This window comes from Micropterus dolomieu, linkage group LG05, assembly GCF_021292245.1.
Source record: "Micropterus dolomieu isolate WLL.071019.BEF.003 ecotype Adirondacks linkage group LG05, ASM2129224v1, whole genome shotgun sequence".
NCBI classification, from domain to species: domain Eukaryota; kingdom Metazoa; phylum Chordata; class Actinopteri; order Centrarchiformes; family Centrarchidae; genus Micropterus; species Micropterus dolomieu.
Window position 1 is genome coordinate 7,818,248 of NC_060154.1, and position 13,683 is coordinate 7,831,930.

Genomic DNA, 13,683 nt, shown 5'->3' on the forward strand with positions numbered 1-13,683 from the left:
GCTTGCCCAACACTGCCCTCACGTCAGTGGAACCACAAGATTGGCAGAAATATGTTTCCCACCTGAGCTATTAAAAGAAGACAATTGGCTTTCTAGCGGAAGAGGCGGGACAACAGCCGTCTTTGGCGTTATGGGCTTTCCCTATACAGCTGTATTGAGGATTCTTAAAGTGGCATGTCTCCTCTATATAATGTCTTTGACTCTACCAACTGAGCTAATCAGTGACACTGACAAGTTTTTTAAAATTATTCTAAAGAAACTCACCTGCCTACCATGTATGTACAAAATTCGTTATCTCGAGATCACGAGAAAATGATCCTGTTATCACTGGAAAACAACAGATAATTATCCCCTTTCAAGGAAAACAGAGTAAAAAAATATTTGAATGGGTGGGCTACCAGCCTACAGGGGCATGACCTTAGTATTTCTAAAGTCATGGCTACGGCTCTGTGCACCATTTGGTTATAATACTGCAAATTTGTTAATTTCTAATTGAATTATTTATTTATAATACACAAGTAGCCTATGGATTAAAAATACCTGAAATGACAACTATCTCCCAAACCTTCACGTTGTTGAGTGTTTAGAAATCCTACATGGTTTCTACTTGCCCTTTAAACTGAGAAGGCGGTCCTATGAGGAGGGAGCTGTCCGGTGTGTACGTGTGGCTGCTCTGCCACTGTAGTCACCTCCTCATCGGGCCAGACTGCGGACCACACGGGTGCTCACTGGGGGGTCAAAAATGGTGAAAATAACGACAGTGAAGACCAAGCCGTACACGGACCAGAAGCCCGGGACGAGCGGTCTGAGGAAGAGGGTGACTGTGTTTCAACAGAACCAGCACTATGCGGAAAACTTCATCCAGAGCATTATCTCTGTCATCGAGCCTGCCGAACGCCAGGCTGCCACCGTGGTGGTGGGAGGAGATGGGAGGTTTTTCATGAAAGACGCTATTCAGTTGATCGTTCAGATTGCTGCTGCCAACGGGGTAAGTGATCAGTATGAGAAGGAAATGTTTTCCACCTTTGCTGCTACCCCTGTGGGTGTGCAGCGTTAGCTAACTGGCTAGGTTAGCTAAGAAAACTGTCCTACAGACTCCTGAATAGAGTGTCAGCTAGCAAATAAAGGTCAAGCCAGCTGTCAGGTTTTGTCAAACTTTAGTCTTAAGTAACGTTACAGTTTTTATATACCCACGGTTTATATTTTGTGTCTACTAGCTACAGGTCGAGTGATTGTAGTTAGTATTGCTAACACTAACGATAAGTCATTATTAATAACATGTCAGGTTACACTAACTGTCACCGTGGACCCTTCAGGTTATATTAAAAAGACAGGTGTCATCAACACCCGTGTGCGTTTTCATGCAGTGTCTCCGATGCCAGCTTGACCGCGGTGATCTTTGGGATGAAGTGCATGAAACTATTTACCTTTGACATTTAACGCTGCATGCTGACACTAAACGGCAACTTCTTTGCTTTAGCGCCAGTGATTTCAACCTCCTTTGCGGATTTCTAAAGAAAAGACTTGTGTTTAGTCATTCACACTTGTATAGATGAGTAAATAGAAGGTTGAGCGTTGTAAAAGGAAGTATTATAGCCTAACGTTGTGTTGTTTCATAATCAGCTGTGGTGAGATGCCTTTGGCTGCCTTACCCCTGATGCTACTGCTACGACTTTATCGGGCAAGCGGGGGGCGTGACGTGCAACGTGCAGCCACTCACGTTGCCCTGCAAATATGTCTGCATCGAGGGGAAACTATGCAGGAAATAATAAATAGTACGTTTGCGTTTTATTTGACATTTAAATCGTATCATAAGCCCTTATCCCAACGGTAGTACACACAGTTGCAAGCATAAGGTAACGTTAGTCTCGTCATATTTGGACAGGACATGATGGTTGCTGTCTAGACTTAATCTATGACCTTCTTTCGCATGACATGGCTGCTCTGTCTCTTGTGCAGCCACTGATAATTGCAGGGTTCCTCAGTGATGCCAGTTTGTTGGAGTCGCACAAAGGTGTCTGATATCTTTTGCAGTTTCTCCACAAGTGGTTGATGTTCGATAATGAAAAATGGACATTGCCAAAGGTGCACAGGCAGGGGCACTTCTATTCATATGTTTACACAAAGCAAACCGTTGCATGTTTAAATATGAATTCCTGGACTGAGATAGTGTCATTTATTTAAAAAAAATTGTCATATACAAGATACACTTACTCTACTACTATGTAACCTTTCTTGACATTTCTACTTTATACCTTAACTGTTACTTACGACACTTACTGTTACTTTATGTCATTGGTAGCAATGACATAATTATTGTAGGTAAACATGAGATTGTGTCAGTATCTCAATCATAGCTTACACGCTGATTTAGAGACTGTCACAGACTGCAACAGAGGTAACACTGATATGATATGCTTTGTGCTGTCATTAATGATAAGCCATAACTAATGACAAGGAATGGCACCATGATTTACTTGACACAATCACATCAAGAAATGGGATGAGGGAAAGAAGAAAGAAAGAACACCAAGCAGAATGTGTAGAGCCTAAATCAAAATCAGTAAACCTTCACGCACAGTCCCCAAACATTTAGCCAGCATTTTCCTGTGCTTAAATTTGCTCTCTTTACCTGTTCGTGTATGCGTGACTAGGCACATTAATCTGTGGGTCCCTGTGTATTATTATGCCTCCTGCAGATTGGCCATCTGGTGATTGGTCAGAATGGCATTATGTCCACCCCAGCAGTCTCCTGTGTGATCCGCAAGATAAAGGCAGTGGGTGGCATTATCCTCACAGCCAGCCACAACCCTGGAGGCCCCAATGGAGACTTTGGAATTAAGTACAACATCTCCAGTGGAGGTGAGCAGAGACTGCATTATGCAGTCTAGTATGTTTAATATGTCACACGAGTATACAGACCCAAGGGACCTCTGCCTACTATGTTTTGAGGAAAAATATGCATTGAGTTATTTCAAGGAAGCTGTTCTGTTTTTTGGTCACATCATCGTCTATAGTATATCTGTCAGTACATGTCTAACTAGCCTTTTACTTTGACCCCAGGACCTGCTCCAGAAGGCATCACAAACAAAATATTTGAGATCAGCAAAGGCCTGCAGGAGTATCACATCTGCCCAGAGCTGAAAGTGGATCTGTCCAAAATCAGCAAACAGACCTTTGAAGTGGACACTTTCAAGCCCTTCACAGGTATAATGGCATAAAGATCAGAGTCATGATGTCACCTGAAAGAGAAATAATTTATGACCGTTCATTCATTTCTTTGCTGTCTGGGTTGTTGTTAACAGACTTAAAGGGGCTATATGTAGTTTTTCAATGAAATCACTTAATTAATAAATCAAATTTTTACTGCCTTTTTGTCAATGGGCTGTAGCCTCACTTAGAGATGAAGCACACGGCGGTTTTCTCTGTTGCTTGGAACAGGCACTATTCTGCCTTTAATGTGAAGGTTACGGGTCGGGATGTAGCCCTGTGCGTGCTCCTGAGCCTCTCTCCGACTACAGCAACAGCATGGCAGCTAACGACATGCAGTCCACGAACATCAAAAAATTACATTAGCTCGGACCTGCTGCTGTTTGCTTCATAATGTTCAATTTAGATTTATTGTTGTGTTCCCGATACTCAGGTACACAACTTCTACACAACAAACGGGACCCACATAACATACAATACTGCAACAAAATGGCGCAGGACAACACACAGAGGAAGACCCATCCACTACAGTAACGTTACTTACTGCGGTCTAACTGTTATAAAATGTGGCAAAAATCTTATTTATAAAAATTTAATTTATAATCGTCTAATCACTAACTGTTTGGTTATCATTCAATACATTTAGCTGTGTTGAGAATGCTGAGCCTCCGGTGAAAGACAATAATAGTTAGAATAGAAGAAAGACGAGCTAATACCGAGGTATCACGTCAGCTAAATGCAGTAAATGTAATGTTATCATGTAACGATGGATTAGTTCAACCTCAAGCTGATAAAAATATTACTGTAACTGTGTGTATACTGGTGCGGGTACACAATAATCAGGCTGTAATAAGGGATGCGTTAACTCACGTTCTTTACTTAGCCACCACAAGAAGTACAGCAACTCGGTCAGACGACAATTCCAGTATTCGTTGGCCAGCCATAAAGTAACATTACAACAGCATTTGCATACTTTAACCACAAGGTGGCAAAATAGACCCCTCTGTTACACTCCTCCCCTGTCAGATTTGTAGCAATAATTCTCAAATGTAGTTAGGCTGTGACCCAAAACTAAATCTACTGAGTGAAAATGTCTTTAACAAAATGAACTTTAACTTCCTAACAAATTCGTTTAGCAGTCTATCAACAGTCTATCATTACATCAACAAAGAACTTATCATACTGCACTTTAGAGATTAGATTAGAAGTCTGTTGGGGTACATGCGTTTCACTGGCGGGCTTTTGCTTGTTGTAGGTGATACACCTACACAGCCTGTTCAGTTGGTTCGGTGACAGCAATGGGTGATTTTTGGCTCACTGGCGTGCTGGGCTTAGCAGTGGAACCACTCAATCCATGTTTACTGATGGCACATTTTCTGCCACTGGAGGGAACAACTTGTATTTCCCAACAGTTTCTCGCCATGGCAACATGTGATGGACATGAACTGTTTCCTGTCTCTGTCCCTCCTGAATGAGGTAAATGACATCTCCCAGTCTCTTGAGGACTGTTGCCTGAATCCATTTTTCCATTTCTTCCCTGAAATTTCGAGGATGGACATTCTCTCCTTCCAGAAAACTGCGAAGAGGCAGACTCCCCACGATTGTGGTGGTGTTTCTGTGCCGCTTGCTGGTCTTCAACATGTCTGGCAAGTTCCGGTTTAAGCAATCTGAAGGAAGTGCTCTGAAGAAAGTAACATTTAGAAAGTTTCACTCTGACGCCATGTTTCTCCAGACATGTGAGCACCTCGTCCAGCCTTCTCAAGTGCTCCTCCACCAAAGAAGCAGTGATGAGAATGTCATCCAAAAAACATACAGATCCATGATCCATTCCCTGCAGGATCTGGTCCATCACATACTGAAAAATTGCAGGAGCACTGGAAACCCCATAGCTGAGGCTTACTTGTACAGGCCTTTTTTGTGTGTTAATGGTCAAATATTTCTCGGACTCTTCGTCTAGCTGCAGTTGTTGGTATGCATGAGAGAGGTCAAGTTTCCTGAATTATGTTCCTCCTGCAAAAGTAGCAAACAAATCCTCAGTGTTAGGTATGGGCTAAGTCTCCTCTTCGATACACTGATTCACACTGACCTTGTAATCACCACATATCCTGATTGTTTTATCCGCTTTGGGCACGGTGACTATGGGAGCTGCCCAAACACTTTTCTCAATCTTTGAAAGCATTTTCACCCTTTCCAACCTATCCAGCTCCTTCTCCACAGATTCCTTGAGTGCATAAGGGACTGGGCGAGGTTTGGAGAATATTGGTGCAGTGTCAGGTTTTGTGTGGATTTTTGCTTTGAATTCTTTAATGCAGCATTGGTCCTCAGAGAACACTACCTGGTGGTGCTGAATCACCTCTTGGAGGTCTGGATTCCACCATACCTGCGTTGCCACTTGATGTACTGTGAAAATCTGTTTCCAGTTCAACTGCAACTTCTTAAGCCACTTTCGGCCCATCAGAGCAGGTCAGTTTCCCTTAACAATGACCAGTGGTAGAGTGACTTGCTGTGTCTCATACTGTACTGGTATCATAATGTACCGTCGACCAGCAGTTGTTTGGCCTGAGGATGATTTCAACTTTAATCCGAAAGCTTGTTTTAAAGGGAACCGGGCGAGGTTTGCCTTGTAAAATGTGTCAGACACCACTGACCCAGTATCCATCAGCATAGTTGTGGGCTTGTCATCCAGTGCCAGACTCACTGTGTATCCTTTTTCCCAGCCTAAGGTAGAGTATACATACGCAAGCTCCATGAAGACTGCAATGTCACAGGCCTGCGAAAAAGTCAGATTATTTTCCGCCAACAACCTGCGCTGTGCAGCATCAGATTGCAGTCAACTGACAAATCAATCTCTCAGGGCATCATCCAAATATTGTCCAAAATTGCAGGTGGATGACAACTGCCTCAAAGCCACAACATAATCTGAAACAGATTCCCGTTCTTTCTGGTTACATTTCTGAAAACGAAAGCGTTCAGCAATCACCACGGATGCTGGCTTAAAATGCGTGGTCAGCACTCTGGTCAGTTCAGCATATTGCATAATACTCTACATTGTCGGAGATACTAGATTCTTCAACAGCTTTAAGTGTCCGCTCCAATCAAGGAAACACTCATACCTTCTTGTCATCCTCGACATCATTTGCCAACATCCACTGCTCCAGACGCTCCAGATATGAATCTAAATCCTCCTTAGACTCGTATACATCCACGCAACCCACTTGCATGGCCGTGTTAGCTTGTTCGATGCTAACTTGTATAGGCACGTGCCTGGTTCCTTCACAAAAACACGCCTTTTTTTTCGTACGACCAGTGTACCGTCCCCATTTCAAATCCTTTCACGCAGTGGAATTCTTAATATCCTCGTTGCCATTGTGAAATACTGGTACGGGTACTCAATAATCAGGCCATGAGGGATGCATTAACCCACAATAAACATGGTGTTTCCGGATTTGTTGTGGGATCTCTGTATGAAAGTGGTTGTGTTTCAGATTATGCTCGCCCAAGAGTTCAAGCCTATAGTTTAAACACACAAAATCCCACTGTATATTATTTGACCAGAACAGAAGTATTACTTATTTATCAAACGGATAAGAAGTTCTTCTTCCATGTAGGCCTACATTTACTAATTTGGCAGACACTATTATGTGGAAAAAGTCACCTGAAAAAGATTGTTCTTTCTACAATTCGAACCCGGACCTCCTGAATGTGGGACGGCTATACTGCCGATGTACTACTGTATAGCTGTGTTCCGCGGAGAGTAATCCACTGTTACTAAGCGTCTCTTGTTGTCAACTTCCGTTGTGGCCTTTTGTGTTGTGGCTTTTTGTATTTGTGTTGTGGCGTTTGTGTTTCCGTTGTGGTTTTTGTATTTGTGTCGTGGCTTTTGTATTCGTGTTGTGGTTTTTGAATTTGTGTTGTGGCTTTTGTAATCGTGTTGTGGCTTTTGTGTTCGTGTTGTGGCGTTTGTATTCGTGTTGTGGCTTTTGTATTAGGCCTGAAACCTACGAGCCACCGTACATACTAGCACACGCCTGGTTGCAATCTTAAAACTGCACCACTAGTGGCTGCTGAAAACTCCATATTGCCCCTTTAAACATGATTTTGTCATCTGAAATAATGAATGCAGTTGGTGACTTGTGTGACCACTGTGTAATGAAAGTCTTTATCTTGACATCTACTGCTCTTAACTGTGGTCTGTTTTTCCTGTTTATTTGTCTCAGTGGAGATTGTGGACTCAGTGGAGGATTATGCTGAGATGCTAAGGGGCATCTTTGACTTTGCTGCACTGAAGGAGCTTCTCTCTGGAGCCAATCACATTAAAGTCCGCCTAGATGCTATGCATGGAGGTAGGAAACTGCACAGCACAACTGAAGAATTTTGTGACTGGCAAAATAGATTGTGAAGACCTGCTTAAAGAAGGCTCTGGACCTAAAATTCAGATGGTGGAATCTTGCTCCCTAAATTAAAATAAATTAGATAGTTTCATGAGACACCTTTACACAGTGAGCACCTTTATACGGTATGTGGCTCTGTGCCAAATACCATATATTTAAAGCAATAATTATTATACAAATTAGGTCTTTTATCACATTTAAATGAGTAGCATAGTAGTTTATTCTTTAGTGCTAAGCAATATTCTAGAGGAGTACACTCCCTGCACACCTATGGTAAAGTGTTTTGGTTAATTTTAAAGACTCTCTCTCCTTCCAGTGGTTGGTCCTTATGTGAAGAAGATAGTCTGTGAAGAGCTCGGTTCTCCTGCCAACTCAGCAGTCAATTGTATCCCCCAGGAGGACTTTGGGGGCCACCACCCTGACCCCAACTTGACCTACGCTGCCGACCTAGTCAACGCCATGAAAGGAGGAGACTATGACGTTGGAGCTGCCTTTGATGGTGATGGTGTAAGTCATTTTTTTTTTCTGGGAAAATGATTTTACAGCTGTTTGATTAGACATATTATATATTGGGGAGAGGTGAGAGCAGAGTTGTGACGTTCTTGAACTGTATTTGAATCCATGACGTTAGCTCACATATATAAACTTAATAAACTCCAGTCTATTAAGTTTTTAATTTTAATAGAGAGTCAGAGTCCGTAACCAAAATAATGGGCCTGGGTCCTGGGGTGAGACTGAATTGAACTCATTTTGACTTTGGCACAGCATTTAATGAGGACAGTGAATGTTTTTAGTTAGCTGTTTTTCTCTAGCTTCCCCCCTGACACTTTTCTAATGTTTCGTGAAAGGAACAGACCAAAGTTTAATAACTAACAGCATTGGTGATAAAATATGCTGAAATCATTAAGCCATATTTTTCAGTTTTTCCTTCTGGTAACTTCAAAACTCATAATGAGACGTAAGAAATATTTGTACCAAAATGGTTTTAGTTTTTGAGTTACCAATTGATGGAGTCAGGTGTAAAACATGTTCAAAAGGAACCCACAAGAAAACCTCATTAGAGCTGTTACTAAAGTTTCCTGTTGCCAATTAACCAGTTACAACTAATTCTTCACAAATCCTGTCTGCTATTTGTGACTGTTGACCCTTGTATTCCTATCTACAGGACCGTAACATGGTGCTGGGTAAACACGGCTTTTTCGTGAACCCCTCAGACTCGGTGGCTGTCATCGCTGCCAACATTACCAGCATCCCGTACTTCAAGAAGACTGGTGTCAAAGGACTGGCCCGCAGTATGCCCACCAGTGGAGCCCTGGACAAGTAAAAACCACACAACATAACAGCTAATCTAAAGTTTTCCTTCTTGGGTAAAAGTGCTGAAATCCCATAAATTACAGATCAATTTTTTCTTATGCGTTTTATTGTGTGCCAATCTGTTCCAGTGTGGCTAAAGCTCTGCAGATGCAGCTGTACGAGACTCCAACTGGCTGGAAATTCTTTGGGAACCTGATGGATGCTGGCAAACTTTCACTGTGCGGAGAGGAGAGCTTCGGCACAGGTGAGTGAATGTCATCATATTTATGTAGGCAGAAGTCCAGTAAATGAAAGCGGTGCCACCCCATTCACTCAAACACTTATCCCCTCCTTCCTGCCTCTGCTAACCAACCAGGCTCAGATCATATCCGTGAGAAGGACGGCTTGTGGGCGGTGCTTGCATGGTTGTCAATCTTAGCCACCAGGAAACAGAGCGTGGAGGAGATCATGAAGGATCACTGGCAGAAGTTTGGCAGGAACTTTTTCACCAGGTCAGGAATGATCTCTGTAGAATGGTTTATGAAATGTAAGTTTGAGAGGAGTATTTTATGTTGCCAGTGGTAAGAATGTTTTCATTGTTGGTGCCAGGACTTTGTTTGGTTATGTATATACTGCTCATATGATACTTTGGCACATTCTAGTGGTAAATAAGAGAACTGCAGTACATCAAAGCCTAGGGACAGTCAATTCAAATAGTGTTTTTTTATTTAGAAGTTACAGGTTTTCCTGTGATTATCTTAACCAAATCAAAATTTTATATCAAATTGTTTCCAATTTTGCAAATACACACACACTGTTGATGTATCTTCATGACATGTGCCTACAGGTGAGCTCACCCTAGGCTTATGTTAAGAGATAGTTACAAAAATACAGAGGAATTTCCACAGTTCCAAGACAATAATCCATTATTTATGTAGGGTAAATGCAATAGCAACACAGCCTACTCCAAATATTTTACAAATACCAGCCTGTACAAGAGGAGTAGCGAAACATCAGTGTCTGCCCTCAGTCCCTTCTCTTTCAGCGCTCTCCTGAGGAAAAGCTACACCAATGGCTATCAGTGTATGTCCTTGCCATAAATTGTTTTCTGATTTTGACTATAGTCCTTCCTCTGAACGCAGAATTTCTTTTTTATCTGGAGCATCAGAAACTTTTCTTGCACACTTCAGGTTTTTCCGCCATAGGCTCTGACTTCGTGGTTTCTGTAGTCTGCTCTATCACTACAGTTGCTCCAGAGCCACTTAGAGAGAGAGTTGCGTAACAATCCTCAAAAATGAAAATCTCTCCAGTGGAATGTTTTTTACAGCAGTGGTGGGACCTGGAGTTCTCTACATGGCTCTGGGTTGGCAAACAATTCATTGCTTGTTGACGTAAACACATCATTTCCGGTGTGTGGGAAGGTCACCATAGACACCAGATTTAAAAACTCTGGCATAGTGCGACTACAGAGAGATTTACCTGGTGGTGATAGGCTTTATTAGTATTGTGTGAACTCGTTTGGCAAGGGCTTGAATTTAACGGATGTTACATTTATATATAAGTCACGCACTCCTGCTTTAAAGCAATTATCTTACGACCAAAAATCACCACCACCACCACCACATCACCAGTTGTCTGGTGGCAGTTAGTTGATGCAAAAATACAATCTGGTGTCTAAGTCCCAACTTCACATCCAGGTATGACTATGAGGAGGTTGACTCAGATGCTGCCAACAAGATGGTCAAGGATCTGGAGACCGCAATGTTTGACCCATCCTTCGTAGGAAAGAAGTTCTCATCGGGTGACAAGACTTATGAGGTGGCTGTCTCTGACAACTTTGCGTACACAGATCCTGTGGACGGAAGTGTGTCCAAAAACCAGGTGAGAGGCTGCAAGGCCGGGCCAATTAAAATTGGATTCTGTTTTCCATCTATCATTGGATCTAGTCCATTACTTAGGTGAAAATCTGTTAGTGCTATTTTGAAAAGTTGTGCTAAAGCTAATATTTGAGGGATGTTTGTTCCGTTCACTTTATTTCAGCTAGTGGAGGAAGTCACACTATGAATCTGCACTGTGTGTGTGTGTGTGTGTGTGTGTGTGTGTGTTTGTGTATATAACCTTAATATTTTGAAGCGATACCATTGTGTTTAAAATTGTAAATTAATTGTATTAAACTAATTCGCTTAATCTAAGAGATTATGGACAATAAATAACTGTCAACATGCAACTGTTGTTGACCTCATACATTCTCCCTCCACATGTTTTCCAGTTTATTGTTCATGTACATTTTCATTTTTAATAATCTCTTCCCTGTCTTTCTGTTTCTCTCTCACCCTCTCAGGGCCTCAGGATCATCTTCTCTGATGGTTCCAGGATTATTTTCCGACTCAGCGGTACTGGCAGCGCGGGAGCAACCATCAGGCTCTACATAGACAGCTATGAGAAGGACCCCCAGAAGATTTACCAGGATCCACAGGTCAGGACAACACGGACTACTTCCAGCCAGCTAGATCCAGTGAGGGAAAGACTAGACAACAAAGTCAACAGATAGGAAAATAGACATTCATGGAACCAGCAACAGTTTTTCTTTTCTCCGGAAATATTTTTGTATTTGAAATATCACAGATAAAGAAAAGAAAGGATTTGAAAATAGTCTGTCACCCCACCTAGGTTACAGCAGTCAAAGGTTAGCTCCCATGGGTCTCAAAACCCTCCATGCTGGTCAAAATGATCTGTAACTTGCAGGACAGCCAGCTTACACAGGGTGGAGCTCTCCAAAAAATGAGTTCCAGCACTTGTATTCAACATGGGAGATGACAGAGATCTTTAGCCAAGTTTTGAGTTATGGCAGCTTATCAGGGCCAGTTTGAAGAGAGGGAAATATAGCACAGGGGAAAAATAAAGAGTGCGAGTTCCAACTAGACACTCCATAAAGTCGTTTTGACTGGTGTGGACAGCGAGGTGATGTAGAACAACAAAGTGAGACAAGTGAGTAAAGATTCTACTCAAGCTTTTTATCTTCTTCAGTGCTTACACACCATGAAAGATCAGATAAGCAGAAACATGCTGCCTGAATCTTAACTTGACAGATAAATGGCCAGTGGGTTAATGGTTCAGTTGGTTGACTTTGGGTAAGTTTGATTTGCACACCAAAAGCATATATATATATATATATATATATATATATATATATATATATATAGCAGGTTTTGAAGGAAAGAGGAAGCATTTCTACTTACTACATTAAATTGCTATTTATACAGCTATTCCTTTTAAGTGTAATAGTGTAATAAATAGGGCCCTTAGTTAAACATTTCAACTCCTGCAGACAATATAAGACAAGAAGTCATATGTTCTGTGTGTTTGTGTTCTCTCTTTGTGCAGGTGATGCTGGCCCCCCTGGTAGATATTTCCCTGAAGGTCTCCCAACTACACGAGAGGACTGGACGCACTGGTCCCACTGTGATCACATGATTCCTCTGCCACACTGCCTCCACTCACCCTCAGCAACAGGATACCTCCGGTCTCTCGGTTGGTGATGCTGCCCTTGAATGCTGTCTTGGCTTCAGTTCCTGGCCCTCTTAGAAACAGAGCTGGACAAAACCTGAGACTCAACATGCAGGTTGAATACAAGAAAATACATGAGGAGCTCTTGATTTAAAAAAAACAAAAAAGCATGTTGTAAAGCGAACAAGTGAGTTTTTGTCACAGCAGCAGCATTTAATGTGATGTATGGAAAACAAAATTTAAAGATTCAAAATTTGACTGAAAACCTAAATGGAGTGTGGAATCATCTGGAATCATGTATATCTATGTTATTGTCCAGATCTGTTACTGAACTAGAATAGAGAAAGTGCCAAACTGACCGTAAATCAGCAATTTGGGGCAACCTCACCCCTCTCCCTCCACTTTTACCTTAATGACATGGTGCCTTTCCCTGTCTCTGTACTCCAAAACCACCACAATATCCTCACAACATGAACCATGACCCACAGCTAAACCCTTGAGAACCAACACATCCACCATTAATAAAATAACCTTACCTAAAAGAAGTACTGTGGTCAGTTTTATGTCTTTTTAATTTCTGGTTGCACAATACTTAATGCATTTTATTCATATGCAGATGTCTGTCATAGACATAAACAATATTCCCAAGTAGTCATAGATCTGTACCTTTCCTGCAAGAAACCAGCTGGTGCTTTACCAGCCTGCTGTCATTGCCTTAGCCGACTTATTTTCAGATGGGAAATTATTCCAGATTATCGCACAGATCCTGTCCTGCGGCAAGTGAGCCAAGTCGTAGGACAAGCATCCAGAAGAATAAAGTGCTTCGAAAAAGTCAATGCCTCTCCAAAGACATTCCTGAGGCAAGCAGAGAAGCATAAAGTGATGACTTCTCTCCCTCCCTCACAAGTCATCTTGTGTAATGAGATAGTCACTGTAATCCTGATTAACGATTTGAGTTATAAAGTGTCAAGAGGTCAGGGGATCCCACAGGCCATATCTAAAGACAAACAGATGAGAGCTGAAACACATGATGTTTGACATGGCTTAGAGACTTTGAGACTTCACAGGTACTGGATTGGTGTCAACTTTTTCCCCACACAACTACCATATCTGGAAGTAAATTGGCCACAATTTAGTTAATAGGAGTGAGGGTAGAAAATCAGGTGCACCCACACAGCAAAGGGAACACTACATGTTTCTGAACACGAAACAGGAAAATTGGCCGCAATCACAGATGGCACATTTCCCCCCAATTTCTGTCATGTATGTCAGTGTCATTCAT

The 13,683-nt window shown here is 42.0% G+C and overlaps 1 protein-coding gene across 1 annotated transcript; it reads left to right on the forward strand.

The window, feature by feature from the left end:
- The first annotated feature begins 662 nt into the window (after window positions 1–662).
- pgm1 (phosphoglucomutase 1) lies at window positions 663–12,946 on the forward strand. The gene is made up of 11 exons (XM_046050360.1): window positions 663–988; window positions 2,700–2,862; window positions 3,064–3,207; window positions 7,428–7,553; window positions 7,918–8,108; window positions 8,767–8,921; window positions 9,044–9,159; window positions 9,271–9,406; window positions 10,592–10,775; window positions 11,236–11,370; window positions 12,279–12,946. The coding sequence occupies exons 1-11, from the start codon at window positions 743–745 to the stop codon at window positions 12,366–12,368; spliced, it is 1,686 nt and encodes a 561-aa protein (XP_045906316.1). The 5' UTR covers window positions 663–742; the 3' UTR covers window positions 12,369–12,946.
- Window positions 12,947–13,683: the final 737 nt, after the last annotated feature.